Raw genomic sequence first — 16,668 nt, 5'->3', positions numbered from 1 at the left:
GAGGGGAAGATGTGGCAGGGTAAAGGTCAGCTTCGCTGTCACCTGGAGGAGTAACCCCATTATCCCATGGGTCACCCTGGGGTTCGAGGTCATAGGGATCATCAAAAGGATCTATGGGATAAGGGCTGCCCAGCCAATTGGAGGAATGTGTACACCCTTCTGGGGAAGGAGGTAATGACCCCTGTTGCGGGGGAGGGGGAGGAGGAGGTGGAGATGATGAGGGGGGAGGAGGTGGAAGAACAAGCCTTGGAGGCAATGGACTGGTCTCTGTGTCTTGATGTTTCTTAAGCTTTGGAGGTGAAGGGGGTTCCCATGCTAGTTGCTCCTTCAAAGTCAACTTCCTCTAAACAAAGGAGAGTTTCCTGCACCAATGGTAGAAGCTTTGCAGTGATTTTTCCTATCTGGGGCTAAAAGAACAGTCTTCACTGTTCGGAAGTCCAGCTTCTCCTGAAGGTGTTGAAGAATGGGCAGCTCCCAGAGCTTAGACTCCACTGTGGACGACCAAGGTGTCTGATAGTGCAGGGATCGAACCCCCAGAGGTTGTCAATGGAGTTGTCTGCCTTGAGACGGGCAGGGTGATTTGCTCAGCACCAGGGGAGGAGTCGAACTCTGTTCTGAAGCCTTAGATCAGTGCCTACCAGGGCAGCCAAGAAGGCTGTGCCCCGGAGGGGCGATGAGTGGTTTAGCATTAACTAGTACTCACAATATTCATCTTCCAATGCAGACCCAGTGTGAGCTGTGGGTCTTGAATCTCAAAGTTCGAGCGGAAATCAGATTCCTGGCTGAAGTGTGCAACCTGCTCGACCTTGATCTCCCTTTCCACTTCTTCCTCTTCAACATCTTCCCAGAATATCTTAAATGTACTGTTGTCTTGGTGTTGCCCCATTGTGCGTCAACTGAAACTAGGATAACAAAGGTTCCAGGTGGTCTTTTTTAGAGTGGAAGGCGTGGCAAGCAGAGCTGGAGGCCTCAGTATGATCCAGAGACAAGCAGAGGTTGCAAACTGTGTTGATATGGTACTGTGGACATTAGCGAAAGGGTGTCTTTTCCAATATGGTAGTTGCATTCTCAAGCACAAGACCCGATGAAAGAGGCCAGAGAGTGGTGAAGCCCCAAGCCGCACATCGACGAACTCAAAGATGCAGATCCAACAGACGAACCACGACGGAATGGTGCACCGAAGGATTGTTTGACGGTTACATGGCACTGAGAACTCGAGAGGCCTAAACGAGCAGTGCCACATGCCATCATCTCAAAGGACCTGTGAAGCACGTCCAACACCAACAGTAGAAGAAAACATTCTAATTATGGAGTTGATGCCCATGGACATTACCAGTCATAGGAGGAGTCACTATACCGCATGAGTTGAAAGACTTTTTCAAAGAAAAACAAGTTGTACTGGCCCGAGCCCAACACTAGATGGCAGGAGTATGTATAGCATGTATATCTATGGCTACATATGGCACAAACGTACTGTTTTAAAAGTAAACATTCTTAAGGAATGACTATGCAGGGGCTCAAACTGAGTCCACATCAGAAAAGTCAAAACCAAATTAAGGTCCCATTAGGGCACAACAAAGGGAGTTGGAGGATATCAATTCATCAATCCCTTAAGAAAAGGCAACAAGCAGGGGATTTAAAGAGTTGAGGCCGGTCTTGAAGGCAAAGGAACGCTAGCAAAGTCGCTAAATACAGCTTCACCGAACCAATCTTACCAGCCCTATGTGCAAGGAAAAGTGCAAATTGCAAGATTTTGTCAACTTAGTCTCAAAAGATCTACTTCGTTGTCTGTGCACCATGGCAGAATGTTGGCCCATTTCCCAGAGAAAGCTGTAATAGTTAAGAGGCAAGGGATGAGCTGACAGGATGACATCAACCATCTCTGGAGGCAGCTAGGATGAGTGCAGATGTCCTTGCTCAATCTCCAGCCATGAAGGTGGAGGAGGCCTCGGACCCTGGGGTGCAGAAGCATCCCTTCCTACCAGGAGAAGAGGTCTGGCCTGAATGCCAGATTGATCTGGGGACATATGGAAGATCTGCATACAACACCCTTCTTTGCCAATTCGGTCTATAAAGGTGATTTGGGACCAGGCTTGAAGGATCTTCCTCAGAACAACACCACTATCGAGTTGTCTGTCAAGGTCTGGACAGGCTCCTTGGACGTTAAGCAGCAAGGTATTGAGCACCAGCTGAATAGCTTGCAGTGTCAGCAAGGTAATATTATAGGACTGCTTTGTCTTTTGGAGATGGCTCAAAAGAGGGAGTAGTTCTTGCTGACCGCCTCTCTGACAACAGAAGGATGACTGTTGAAATCTCATGGGTGAGTTCTCAGAACTATTTTCCTTCACTCCTGGTCAAACCACATGGTGTGAACACACCGGTGATAGTCTGCCTGCAAAAAGTAAAATATATGGGCCGCCTGATCATGTCAGGGAACACATCAAAGTGCAAAAGATGCTTGGCTTAGAAGTCCTGGAGCCTTCAGACAGCCCTTGAGCTGGTCATGTAGTCTTAGTGCCCTAACCCCACTCTCATCATGGTAAGAGAGAGAAAAAGGCTTTATGTTGACTACAAAGTCTTCAATACAGTCACAAGGACTGATGCTAATCCAATCCTTAGGGTAGATGAGCTGATAGATACTCTATCACCTTTGATTTGACTGACTGCTAGCTACTGGCAGATCAAATTATCAGAGAATACCAAACTTAAAACAGCATTCTCAACGCCTAGTAGGCATTATCACTTTACTGTGATGCCCTTTGGTTTGAAGAATGCACCTGCAACTTTTCAGAGGTTGGGGAAAAAAGATCTCCAAGACCTGGAAGGCTTTAGTGCAGCATATCTAGATGACATAGTTGTCTTCAGCTACACCTGGAAGGATCACCTGGTCCACCTTGGAAATGTACTTGAGGCCATGAAAAAGGCAGGCCCTACTATCAAGGCATCAAAATGGAAGATAGGGCAGGGCAAGCTGGTTTATTTGGGCCATCTGATAGGTAGAGGCCAAATTCAGCAACTACAGGGCAAAATCCAGACAATCTTGGATTGGGTTGTCCCTTCACTAATTTAATTGAGGAAAAACGTACTACTTGTAGGAGTGAGCGAGCTCTCTGATCTGGGTAAAAGCCATAGAAAAAAAAGAGAACTGATGTCATTGAGTCAAGGTGGTGACAACATCTGATGCTACATCTGGTGTCAATACAAAGCCAGAGTCTGCTACTTGCTACGTGAGAGTTTTGAAGTTTCTGGATCCAATCCAGCACCTGGGATTATTCTACAGGACAGGAATCTGTAGGTAGAAATATTCATCAGAATTGGTGGCACCTAGTAACAATTTGTATTTTCCAGGGGCCTCTCAACTCACTGCAAAAGTGAAAGATGCATATGTCATTGTACCCATTTGTGTTAAAGAGGGGAGATATATAAAATCAAAGATTTAATGAGGCTCTGGATAGTGAGAGTTTCAGATTTTGCTGGTTATAGAGAAAATATAGTACTGAAGGGAAGGTATTACATGCAAAAACAGTATAAGGGATAAAACTGCATGCCTACTAAAAGGTGCAACTTTTAATTTCAAAGAACAAAGAGCTTGCAGTAATGTGTGTCTTACAAATATGACGACTCTCTCAAATGGGACAATAGCAAACTGCTCATGCTATGTTTTGAGAAACTCACATATACAATCAAAAAGTAATAACCACTGCAACTAGCAGTGAAACATTTCAGATGTTAGAAATATGTGAAGAAAGTGATAAAAAGAAACATTTAACTCATAACAGTATTCGAAAATGTGTGTATAAATTCCAGATGACTTACATTGATCATACACTTTTGGCCTATATTCTCCACCGAAGCACTCATACTCAAGAGTTTCATCAGTTAAATCAAACTCCTCCACAACTGTGTCATTAAATTTGTACCATTTGCCTTTTGCACTTCCCCTGGAATAAAAATACATTAAAATACAATTAAATAGTTGACTAACTTTGCAAATATATTTTATAAGTTTATTGAGACTAATAATTCAACTTCAACTCTTTTAATTTCACTTCTTTGAAATGGTAATTCCTTGGTATTATGAACTGTGAAATAGTTTGAATAATAACCAAATAATATGTGTAGAAAAGTTAATAAAAAAAAAAAAAAGGAAAGTAATAAAATACTCCGGAAAAAAAGACTCGTTTTAGGACAATATTAGCGTTGGATCAAATTTTTCCTGCATGTATTCAGCTTGGATAATGTAACCTTTCAGCATCCTACCTTACAAGCCAGGTATCTACAACAAAAACCCAGGAGCACCATATATCCAGATGTGTTGTTGGAGGTGGCAGCTTCAGAAGCATAACTGGTGCTATCAGTCCTTTTTGAAAAGTGTATTCAAGAATATTATAAAGTCAGGACAGCCTGATCAATGTTAGAAGTTGAAGATCTCTATATAAAGTATATTTTCTTACAAATATCTAAATGGATCTTGGGCATTTCGAACACCCAGCAGCCGAAAGCATAAAATAAGTCTCCAGCAACACTACAGAGAATATTTGACTACCGTTTCACCAACACAGGACCTGGAAGACCACCTCATAAGTGTGAGAAAATGGGATATATTTTAGGGTGTGGTTGTGCGACCTCACTATGTGAAACACGTACCAGACCCCTGCAGGACCAGTAGGTTTTGTTTGTTAAACCTTAAGCTCAACCCTGGGTAGCTGTGGCTCTGAGCAGTCATGCTTACACACAGAAACAAGTGTTAAACAATCAAACAGCCCCAAATCAACTGAAGAAATACACGAAACATGAAAAGAATTAGACAACAATTTATAAAAATAGACTGTATTTTTAGACACTACAAGAAAAAAGACCCACAGGAGGGTCCTAGAGATATAGCAATAACAAGCTGTAGTAAATACGTACTTTTTCACTTAACCACGAATAAGCATTGGAAAATTTATCAAATTTGACACTTTGGCCCTCATTCTGATTCTGGCGGGCGGCGGAGGCCGCCCGCCCGAATTCAGCCCTCCATAATACCGCACCGCGGTCAAAAGACCGCGGAGGGTATTATGAGTTTTTCCCTGGGCTGGCGGGCGGTCTCCAAAAGACCGCCCGCCAGCCCAGGGAAAAACTCCCTTCCCACGAGGATGCCGGCTCGTAATCGAGCCGGCGGAGTGGGAAGGTGCGACGGGTGCTGTTGCACCCGTCGCGTATTTCACTGTCTGCAAGGCAGACAGTGAAATACATTTTGGGGCCCTCTTACGGGGGCCCCTGCAGTGCCCATGCCATTGGCATGGGCACTGCAGGGGCCCCCAGGGGCCCCGCGACTCCCCCTCCCGCCATCCGGTTCCCGGCGGGAGAACCGCCAGGAACTGGATGGCGGGAGGGGGAGTCGGAATCCCCAAGCCGGCGCAGCAAGCTGCGCCGGCTTGGAGGATTCCTTGGGGGCAGCGGGAAACCGGCGGGAGACCGCCGGTTTCCCTTCTCTGACCGCGGCTAAGCCGCCGCGGTCAGAATGCCCCGCGGGGCACCGCCGGCCTGTCGGTTACAAACCGGCGGCCCTGGCGGTTACAAACCGCCAGGGTCGTAATGAGGGCCTTTGTTTCTTCTTCAGGAAAAACACAGGTAAGTATCAATACGGTTACGAATAGTTACTTTGGGTGACCAACTCAGGTAGGTACCCAGTCAGGAGGACCAGGAAGGTCCTGAGAAACAGTAACATAGGAGAAAGGAGCAGTATTAAATAAGCACCAGCCACTTTTATCGCTATGCTATAAGTTTCTATGGAAGTGGTCAAGATGCAAAGAATACAGGAAGCTGGAGATGATCAGGGATGCTGTGGATGCAATGCGGATGACTTGGATCTTTCTGCAGCTACTTCTTGGTCCAAAAATTTGGTGAGGTGGTCCTGGTCACAGGAGTCGACGTCCTTCAAGTCCTACACATCTAGGCTGAATTCCAGTTGCCACTTTTCTACTAGTATTGCGGATAAAGGTCAAATCCTTTCCTGGGTGTTAATTTGTCTTCTGGATGACCAAGCAGCACACCAACTACTCTCCTGGGCCCAGCAAACTCAGATGCAATGTTGAACGTTGGTTCTTGTTCTCTGGTGCCGCACAGCTGCAAGTGGTGACAATGAGACAATCTGGGCTACCAACTTGCCCTAGCAGGTTTCCTCAGCTGTTGTAGCCATGTGCTGTGAACAGGCAGTCAGCCAAGTGACCCTTGGAGTATCATACTTTGGCTGGGATCCGGAGAAGACTTCTCCACAAGCAGGACACAGCAGGCACACACCACATTCTCCTTTGCCAGCAGGTACTATCCATGCTTGTGCAACCTCTCTTTGCCAGTTCCTTGGTGCAGCAGGGCAGTCCTTCTTCTGCCCTCTTCTTCAAGGTGCTCTTAGTGTGGGAGAGCAGTTAGGGTTATCAGAGGGTAAAGCTAAGCATTTGTTGTACTCGAAGAAGCAAAAAATGAGACACAAACTTGAATAAATCAGAGACCAATTTATAAAAATAACACACATACATATATATATATATATATATATATTTCACTTACCCAGTGTACATCTGTTTGTACCATGTTCTGCTGCAGATTCACATGCTGTGCATACGTCTGCCATCTACTGTTGGGCTCGGAGTGTTACAAGTTGTTTTTCTTCGAAGAAGTGTTTTTGAGCCACGGGATCGAGTGACTCCTCCTCTTCGGCTCCATTGCGCATAAGCATCGGCTCCATGTTAAATTGTTTTCCCGCAGAGGGTAAGGTAGGAGTGATAGAGTATAAAGAAAAGAGATGTCCATGCAAATGGAATATATATATATATATATATATATATATATATATATATATATATATATATATATATATATATATATATATATATATATATATATACACATATGTACAAGTGTTTAACTTAAAAGGCTACAGGTTTTCGGGGAGGTTGCATGTGAATCTGCAGCGGAACATGCCACGAACACATGTACACTGGGAAGTGACATTTTCCGTTCGATGGCATGTGTAGCTGCAGATACACATGCTGCGTATAGACTAAAAAGCAGTGATTCCTCCCATAAAAGCGGTGGTTAGCCTGTAGGAGTTGAAGTTGTTTGAAATAATGTTCTTCGTACAGCTTGACCTACTGTGGCTTGCTGCGCTGCTAAAACATCTACACAATAATGTTTAGTAAATGTATGTGATGTTGACCAAGTAGCTGCTTTACATATTTCAGCCACTGGTATATTTCCTAAGAAGGCCTTTGTAGCCCCTTTTTTCCTTGTGGAATGTGCTTTAGGTGCAACTAAGAGTTGTCTTTTAGCTTTAAGGTAACGTTTGGATGCATTTTACTATCCATCTTGCTAAACCTTGTTTTGAAATGGGGTTACCAGTATGAGGTTTTTGAAAGGCCACAAATAACTGAATGATTTTGTTCTATCTATGTAATACATTAGAGCTCTTTTAATATCTAATGTATGCAGGGCTCTCTCTGCCACAGAATCTGGCTGTGGGAAGAAGACTGGTAGTTCCATTGTTTGACTGATATGAAAAGATGATACTACTTTAGGAAGAAATGTAGGGTTAGTTTGCAGTACGACTATGTTTATGTACTTGTATGAACGGTTCTTCAATTGTGAAAGCTTGAATTTCACTAACTCTTCGCAATGATGTCATTGAGACTAGGAAGGCGACTTTCCATGTCAAGAATTGTATTTGACCTGAGTGCATAGGTTCAAATGGTGGGCCCTTAAGTCGCTTAAGCACTATGTTTAGATTCCACAAAGGCACTGGAGGTGTTCTAGGTGGGATGATGCGTTTTAACCCTTCCATGAAGGCTTTGATAACAGGAACTCTAAATAAAGAGCTATGCTGTATATTTTGCAAATATGCTGAAATTGCAGTGAAATTTATTTTTATGGAAGAAAAAGCTAAATTTGATTTTTGCAAATGAAGCAAATAGCATACAATATCTTGTATTGATGCTGAAAGAGGGGCAATTTGTTTAGATTGACAGTAATATACAAATCCTTTCCATTTGTTGGCATAGCACTGTCTGATAGTGGGTTTTCTTGCTTGCTTAATTACTTCCATACATTCAGTTGGTAGTTGTAGATACCCATATTCTATGACTTCAGGAGCCAAATTGCTAGATTGAGTGTGTAGCGATTTGGATGCTTGATACACCCTTTGTTTTGTGTCCACAGATCTGGTCTGTTTGGGAGTTGAGTGTGGTACTACTGAAAGGTCTACTAGTGTTGTGTACCACGGCTGATGTGCCCACGTTAATGCTATAAGTATCAGATTGAGCGTGTTTTGTCGCAGTTTGTGGACTAGAAATGGAATGAGTGGGAGAGGGGGAAAAGCGTAAGCAAATACCCCTGACCAATTGATCCATAGAGCATTGCCCTTGGATAGGGGATGTGGGTATCTGGATGCAAAGTTTTGACATTTTGCGTTTTCGCTGGTGGCAAACAGATCTATGTCTGGTGTTCCCCATTGTTGAAAGTATTTTTGAAGTACTTGAGGGTGAATCTCCCACTCGTGTGTTTGTTGATGTTTCTGCTGAGAACATCTGCCAATTGATTGTGTATCCCTGGAATTTATTGTGCTACCAGGTAAAGTTGGTTGTGGACTGCCCATTTACAAATTTTTGGGTTTGGGGCTAGGAGGGAGAGTTGGGACGAATGTGTCCCTCCTTGTTTGTTTAGGTAATACATGGATGTCATGTTGTCTGTTTTGATAAGGATATTCTTCTGAGTGAGAAGAGGCTGAAAAGCTTTGAGTGCTAGGAAGACAGCTAACAACTCTAAGTGATTTATGTGTAGCTGTTTGTGTTCGGCACACCATTGTCCTTGAATGTTGTGATTGTTGGGGTGAGCTCCCCAGCCAATCATTGATGCATCTGTTGTAAGTATGGTCTGAGGCACAGGGTCTTGAAATGGCCGCCCTTTGTTTAGGTTTGTGGAATTCCACCATTGAAGGGACATGTATGTTTGGCGGTCTATCAACACTAGATCTTGAAGTTGGCCCTGTGCCTGTGACCATTGTTGTGCAAGGCACTGTTTCAAGGGCCGCATGTTTAGTCTTGCATGTGGAACAATTGCAATACAGGATGCCCTCATGCCCAATACTTTCATCACAAATTTAACAGTGTACTGTTGGCCTGTCTGTATTTGTGCCAATACATTGTGAAATGCTTGTATTCTTTGCGGATTTGGGCTTGCAAGCGCTTTTTGAGTAGTACCGCCCCTAAAGACTGTAGAATTTGCACAGGTTGTAGTTGTGACTTTAGGTAGTTTATGGAGAACCCTAGGGTGTGCAGGGTTTGTATTACATTATGCGCATGGTTTTGACACTGTGAATGACCGTTTGATTTTATTAGCCAATCGTCTAGATATGGAAAGACATGAATGTGTTGTCTTCATACGTAGGCTGCGACTACCGCCAGGTATTTTGTGAATACCCTGGGAGCTGTTGTTATTCCGCAGGATAACACTTTGAACTGATAACGCTTTCCTTGAATGACAAACCTGAGATATTTTCTGTGTGCTGGATGGATTGGTATGTGAAAATACGCATGTTTGAGGTCTAATGTTGCCATGAAATTGTGTTGTTGAAGTAGTAGGACAACATCCTGTAGTGTCACCATGTGAAAGTGTTCTGACAGGATGTAAAGATTGAGGGTTCTGAGATCTAATATTGGCCTTAAGGTTCCGTCCTTTTTGGGAATAAGGAAATACAGTGAGTAAACTCCCATCCCTATTTGATTTTGTAGCACAGCTTCTATTGCTTGTTTGAGTAATAGAGATTGGACTTCTTCTTGCAACAGAGCGATATGGTCTGTGGACAGCTTGTGTGGTTTTGGTGGAATATTTGGTGGAGTTTGTGTCAATTCTATGCAATACCCATTGTGGATAATTGATAATACCCAGCTGTCTGTGGTAATGCCTAGCCAATTGTCGTGGAACTTTTGCAGTCTTCCCCCCACAGGTGAGGTGTGAATTGGGAAGGAATGGCACAAGTCACTGCTTAGTTTGTTGTGAGGCTTGATTTGATGTTTGATATTTTCCCCTGCCTCTGAGGTACTGGCCTCTCTAAGTGCTTTTGAAACCACCTCGTTGGTACTGAGGGTGGTAGGCCGACTTTGGCTGTGAAGTGGATGCCTCGGCAGTTTGGGCTATAAATCCACCTCTATGTTAGGGTTTACGAAAGGATCACCTGTATTGTGTGGTATACAGAGCACCCATGGATTGTGCGGTGTCTGAATCCTTTTTCATCTTTTCAATTGTCGTGTCAACCTCTGGGCCGAAAAGTTGTTTTTGGTTGAACGGCATGTTGAGCACTGCCTGTTGGATTTCAGGATTGAATCCTGAAGACCTAAGCCATGCATGTCTCTTTATGGTTACAGCAGTGTTGATGGTTCTGGCTGTTGTATCGGCAGAGTCTAGTGCTGACCTGATCTGATTATTAGTGATGGCTTGCCCTTCTTCTACTATCTGATGTGCCCTTTTTTGCTGTTCCTTGAGGAGGTGTTGAATTATGTCTTTCATCTCATCACAGTGGGCCCTGCCATATCTAGCCAACAATGCCTGAGAGTTGGCTATTCTCCAATGGTTGGCTGCCTGAGATGCCACCCTTTTCCCGCAGCATCAAACTTCCTACTCTCTTTGTCTGGTGGGGGTGCATCACCGGACGACTGCAAACTTGCTCTCTTTCTGGCTGCGCTTACAACTACTGAGTCTGGAGGTAACTGTTGGGTAATATAGACAGGATCAGAAGGAGGTGGCTTATATTTTTTCTCCACCCTACGAGTAATTATCCTTGCGTTTACTGGCTCCTTGAATATCTGGTCAGCATGTTTTAGCATGCCGGGAAGCATAGGAAGCGACTGATATGTTGCATGCGTAGAGGAGAGTGTATTAAAAAGGAAATCATCCTCTAATGGCTCAGTATGCATGGCGACATTGTGATACGATGCCGCCCTAGCTATGACTTGAGTGTAGCCTGTACTATCCTCTGGTGGTGAAGGCTTAGAGGGATAGCAATCTGGGTTATTGTCTGGAATGGGGTCTGGATCATAAAAATCCCATGGATCCACATTGTCCTGCTGTGAATCAAATGAGTGTGCTGGTGACTGCATAGGTGTAGGACTAGTAGGGGGAGAGATATGTAAATGCGGAGAGTGAGGAGGAGAAAATTAAGGAGGTGGAGGTTTCTCCTTTGATCTTGGCACTTTAGCTGGAGGCTGTGAAGTGTCCAATTCCTCTTGAAAGGCTAATTTCCTCTTTGGTTTTGGAGGCGGTGCGGTTAAAATTCTGCCAGTCTCTTTATGGATGTGAATCCTGGCTTGCCTTTCATCCATTGCCTCTATTTGTGAGTCCTCCTCAGTAGCCTTGTGGCTTTCCTTAAGTATTTGTGAAAGTCCATGCGCCTCAGTATAAATAGGCTTTTTCGGCTCCGAAGCTGTTTGTTTCGGTAGCGAAAAAGTCGGGGTTGAGGATGGCCTCGGCTCCAAAAATAATTTTTGTGATTTCGACTCGAAAGAGCGATGTTTGCTCGGCTCGGAGACAGAGCTTTGGCTTGAGTCCGATGGCTTTGGAGGAGTGGCCTTTTTCAATGCCGGAGTTGTGGGTTGGTCACCAAAGGCCTTTCATCGGGTCGAGCCATGGCCTTCCGGCAGTAGCGTCCCCAAGGCCTTATGTTTTAGCTTGGCTGGGACAGGGACAGGCCTACTCACGTGCTGTCCTGCAGTGAGCGGTCTGTCTTCCTCGGACTCCTGCTCGGAGACGAATCCTCAAATGGAGACAACAGTCTGCATGATCTCCTCCTCGTCGACGTCGAGACGTTCGGTGCTTTTAGAAGCCATCTCGAGTCTCCGTGCTCTTCTGTCTCGGAGCGTATTATTGGATCGGAAGGATCTGCAGGCCTTGCAATTTTCTTCCCGATGGTCTGGGGAAAGGCAGAGATTACAGATGAGATGTTGGTCCGTGTAAGGGAATTTAGCGTGGCACAGAGGACAAAATCGGAATGGAGTCCGGTCCATGAGGCTTCCACGTGGTCAGCCCGGGGCTCGAGTTGGGCGCGGGCGCCCTGAAGGGCGAGTAAAAATGTTTGATTCGACGGTACCGAAGTGTCGATAGAAGGTGGAACGTGATTGAAACAATACCGACAAGAAATGAGGAGTTTTGAAACTTTTCCGACTCAAACTATCGGAGCAAAAGGAAACACGTCCAAACCCGATGGCGGAAAGAAAACAATCTAAAATGGAGTTGATGCCCATGCGCAAAGGAGCCGAAGAGGAGTCACCACTCGATCTAGTGACTCAAAAACACTTCTACGAAGAAAAACAACTTGTAACACTCCGAGCCCAACACTAGATGGCAGACGTATTGACAGCATGTGTATCTGCAGCTACACATGGCATCGAACATATATATATATATATATAAAACTTCGTTATAAGGTAAGTATATTTTTAAGCATAAATACTTTTCACTTGCAAGTATCGATTTCAAAATTCGTCAATGTTAGCCTATGGAAGGAAAATACATTCAGCAAACAAGCTCTTTATGACGACTTACAGGACCAAACTTGTAGAGGTAAGGTGAGTACTGGGCAAGGGTCAGGACCACAGGAACAGGTCACTTTGTCCGGCACTGGGGCAGCAGGGTGCAGAGGTGTAGCACAGCATCGGGTGCCCAATGTATTTAAATCAGGATTGGTCTCAGTAGATTTGGGCTGCAGGCTCTGGCTGGGTGGCAAGTCGGGGACAACCAACAGTTAGGTTGCAAACATTGGGTGCTCGGGAATGTAGGTACACCTTTGTTCCTCTTCACAAGGGTGCAGGTGCAATGGATGCATGGGTGTCCTTTACTTTGGATTTTCTTGGCCAGGAGCACTCGTGGTTGGGGAGTCCTGTGGTCTGAGGCTGCAGGCATCATCGTGGAGTCAGGAGGTATGAAACTACAGTGGAATCGAGCTCAGGAGAGCTGGGGGACATCACTGATACCAGGGTTCCAATTCAACTCGAACCGGCGGTGACTGGTGCAGTGGTTGCTTTAGGTGTTGTGTTTTTCTCACCTCAAAGACTGTGGGAGAGGGGCCTGAGTGCAGAGACTGCAGGCGACTTCGGAGAGTCCAGGTGGGGGAATGAAACAGCAATGGACTCTGATTCTGGGGAGTTGGGGAACCTTGTTGGCACAGTAGGTCCTCTCCCGCTAGGGTCAGTGACGTCAGGTGGAGTGGGGTCTTATGGTTCACAGGGCTGCAGAGACCTTTATTTGGAGTTGTTTGGGGGGCAGGTCTACTGCTTATAGGAGTCTTGAGTCTTTCAAAGCCAGGGAGTCCTCCCTGGGTTTCTGGATGCTCAGCTGCAGGACGAGCTGTGTTTTGGTGCAGAGTCCGTTGAGGGTTGCAGACAGGCCGGTGGGGTTGGTACCAGGTCAGCTGCTTCTTTTTCCCTCTTCTGTGGGTGCGACTATTCTTTGTCCTTGGTCTTCTTAGGTTGTCAGGATCTGAGTTCTTGGGTTCAGGGGTGCCACCTAAATACTCACAATAGGGGCATCATAGCGAGTGCCAGGTGGCAGCCCATAGGCTGCCTACCTTTAGGGTGACAACACCCATTCTACGACCACTTCCGTTGGGAAGTGGGCACAACCCTGAGCCTAGTGGCCTAATTCTTCCCAAACCAAGAATTTTTTTTTAAAAAGTGGTGTCCACTTCAGCTTGTCCACAATAGAGGTGGGACTGACATGAAGTGGGCACACCTCCTAATCTGCCTCATTTTCCTGCCTGTTCCGCCATCTAAGGTGGGGTCAGGACATGGGGTTTGGTCATCTCAGCCATTTGGAGAGACCAGGGTCGCATTACAAAGGTGGCTGGGCCTTTGAAGCTTCACCCCATCCTGCCTTGTGGAAGTGCTCACATCCCTGCCCAGTGAAGGCCTTTGTCTCTGGCCCCGAGAGCGCTGGCTCTCACCTCAGGGGGGTCATGAACGTGGCTAGGGTGGCTGAACTGGTCAGGACCACTAAGCTAACCCTCTAGTAGGTAGTAGGTTTTCAGGGGGCACTTCTAAGATGCCATCTAGGTGCATGTATTGGTGAATCCAACAGTGGCATCAGTGTGGGGTCACCAATACGAGATGTTTGATACCAAACATTACTATCTTCAGCGAAGCCATCATGTACCTGGGAAACTCATATTGACCAGTGTCCAGCACATGTATTTAAAATGACTTCCCTGGTCACTTACTGTGTCTAAGACAAAGACAAAGACATGGCAATGGCATATTCACACTTGCAGATATGCCCACACATGTAATATAATGCACTTTGTAAGGCCTGCTGTAGGGGTACCTTACAAATATTACATGCAGTGTTTATGGGACATGGTACACAGACTGTGTGCCTTGTCGTATTTTCCCTTTAAGGGAGCACCATGTCACACAGCGTGCAATAGCAGTCTGCGTGAGTTTGGTGCTGGGTCCCTCACAGTGGCACGAGTTGTGCTGCACGCTTAGGGACTCTCTACAGTACCCAGGCCCTAGGTACTACAGGTACCACTTACTAGGGACTTAAAAGGTGCTACAGGCCTTGGTCACTAGGGTATCAAGTGACCAGGTGTCTTGTTTTGGGGAGGGAACACTGGCACTGTGGACCTGGGTAGTAGGAACCTAGTGCACTGCAGTCAAAGTTGCATCAAAAAACAGGCAAAAAGTGTGTGTGTGGGGGTGGTGGGGAGGGGACTTGTACTGCAGACAAAACCAAGCTTCCTACACACACACTAGGCCAGAGGTTTGCCCCAGCTCATGGCATAATAGATTTCGTGGAAGGGCGCATAATGGAAAGGATGACATTCACCACTGCACACTGCAGATCAGATGCAGTCAGTTGCCACTGCTTAGTCCCAATACATGTAGGCATAGACTGCAGATTTGGCTGGTGGATCCTGATTCGCTGATGCCATAGAACAGCCTCACAAAGTGGTAGCCTGAAAGACGGACTGATGCACAGAAGCTCAGAGAACCACACTGTCCTCGTCACATCTGGCACCACTAAGATGACTTGGGGCCTGGATGTTCCTAATCATCTTCAGAACTCAGATCGGGACAGGCAGGAGTGAAAAGACATACAGGAGTGCAGTGCTCCATTGCACTCCGAAAACATCCTCTTCCTGTGGAAACTCCCACACCTATAGCTTTCGCACTGCACATACTCAATAGTGGGGAAAAGCTGTAGCCAGGTTTTAGGACAATATTGGAAAATGTCCTATGCCACCTCAGGATACAGATGCCACTTGTGATCTGCCAGGAGCTATGTGCACAACTCCTCCGCTCTGGCATTCAGGGACCCTGCTAGGTGGTTCACGATTAGGGTAATCCCCTGACGTTCCAAACAACCACGTAAAAAAAAGAACCTCTTGGCACAGGACCCACCTCTACTTTGCCAGATGCATTACAGCATGCTGGTGGTGTTTTCCAAGAGATCCTGCGCCAGCCTCCCCGTGATGGCAGGAAGGCCTTCAGAGTGAGATAAATGGTCTGCAACGGCAACATACTGATGTGAAGCTGGCCTTCTGTCAGAGAAAGATTCCTCTGATCTCCATCTGTCCCAGATGACCTCTCCAGCTCAGAAGGGAAACTTTGGTCACCACTGTCAGCTCTGGGCGGGGAATAGAGTGGACCTCGCCACTGAACTAACTGCATTCAAGCAGCCACCTTTACAGATTGTAAGAAGTGTCTGCCAAGATCTGGATAACAGCTGTCAGATTTCCTAAATGCTAGACATATAGGAACTTCAGATTCAATTTATATATATATATATATCACCTTGTGTAGCTGGACAAGCAGGATGCAGGAACCTAGGAGGTAAAGAAGCCTCGCAGCTGCAGTCACAGTGATCCAGGACAAAGACTGAAACATTGAGATCATAGCCCAAATTTCCTAGACTTGTTGCGGCACAGAATAAGGCCTTGACCTTTAATGTGTCCAGGACAGTTCCAATGAATGGAAGCCTCTGCAAAGGAATCCGGTACGACTTTGGTTCATTGATAGTAAACCCCAATGATGTCAGCAGGTTTGCAGTTATCTGCGACTGAGTTCGGCAAGCCAACCTTCAACAGCAAGTCGTAGGCTGAAGACTGGTATCCCCAACCTCCAGAGGTGGACAGCAACTATCGCCATCAATTTTGTGACCACTGGAGGGGCGCTGGCGAGGCCGAAGGGGAGCAAAACAAACTGATAGTGCTCCTGGCCTACTGTGAACCACAGATAATGTCTGTGCGACTGCTATACAAAAATACGTGCCCTGAAGGTACACAAAAACCATTGCCTGGATGCAGAGCAGACAGGATCTAGGCCAGCAGTGTTTTGAATTTGTTCTTCCGTAGTAAGGTATTCAAAGACCCAAAGTTCAAAACAGGTAAAATACCTACATCCTTCAGAACAATGAAACTGCAAGAGTAACAACTCTTTCCTCTTCCCAGTACCCCCCTGATAGCATCATTGGTAATGCTCATACCTCTAAGTAGAATTATCAGAAATTCACTCCAACCTGGGAAGAATCTATGAATCCCACTAATGACTAAGGGCAAACGCTGGCTGCAAGACCAGAGTCCATGGCCATAAAAAAGGACTAGGATGACTGCAATATTGGTTGGGGAAATCGGCTTTGCCTACG

At 45.8% G+C, this 16,668-nt stretch overlaps 1 protein-coding gene across 2 annotated transcripts in view; it reads right to left on the bottom strand.

The window, feature by feature from the left end:
* Positions 1-16,668, bottom strand: part of USP24 (ubiquitin specific peptidase 24) — a 1,409,949-nt gene that overhangs the window by 440,403 nt on the left and 952,878 nt on the right. For both annotated transcript variants that reach the window (XM_069232604.1, XM_069232603.1), the window contains exon 49: positions 3,817-3,941. In XM_069232604.1, coding sequence (XP_069088705.1) covers positions 3,817-3,941 — 125 coding nt within the window. The remainder of the gene's footprint in view (positions 1-3,816; positions 3,942-16,668) is intronic.

Source organism: Pleurodeles waltl, chromosome 4_2 (assembly GCF_031143425.1).
Source record: "Pleurodeles waltl isolate 20211129_DDA chromosome 4_2, aPleWal1.hap1.20221129, whole genome shotgun sequence".
In the NCBI taxonomy this organism is placed as follows: domain Eukaryota; kingdom Metazoa; phylum Chordata; class Amphibia; order Caudata; family Salamandridae; genus Pleurodeles; species Pleurodeles waltl.
The sequence above is the reverse complement of the archived record's forward strand: the minus strand, read 5'-3'. Positions and strand labels throughout refer to the sequence as shown.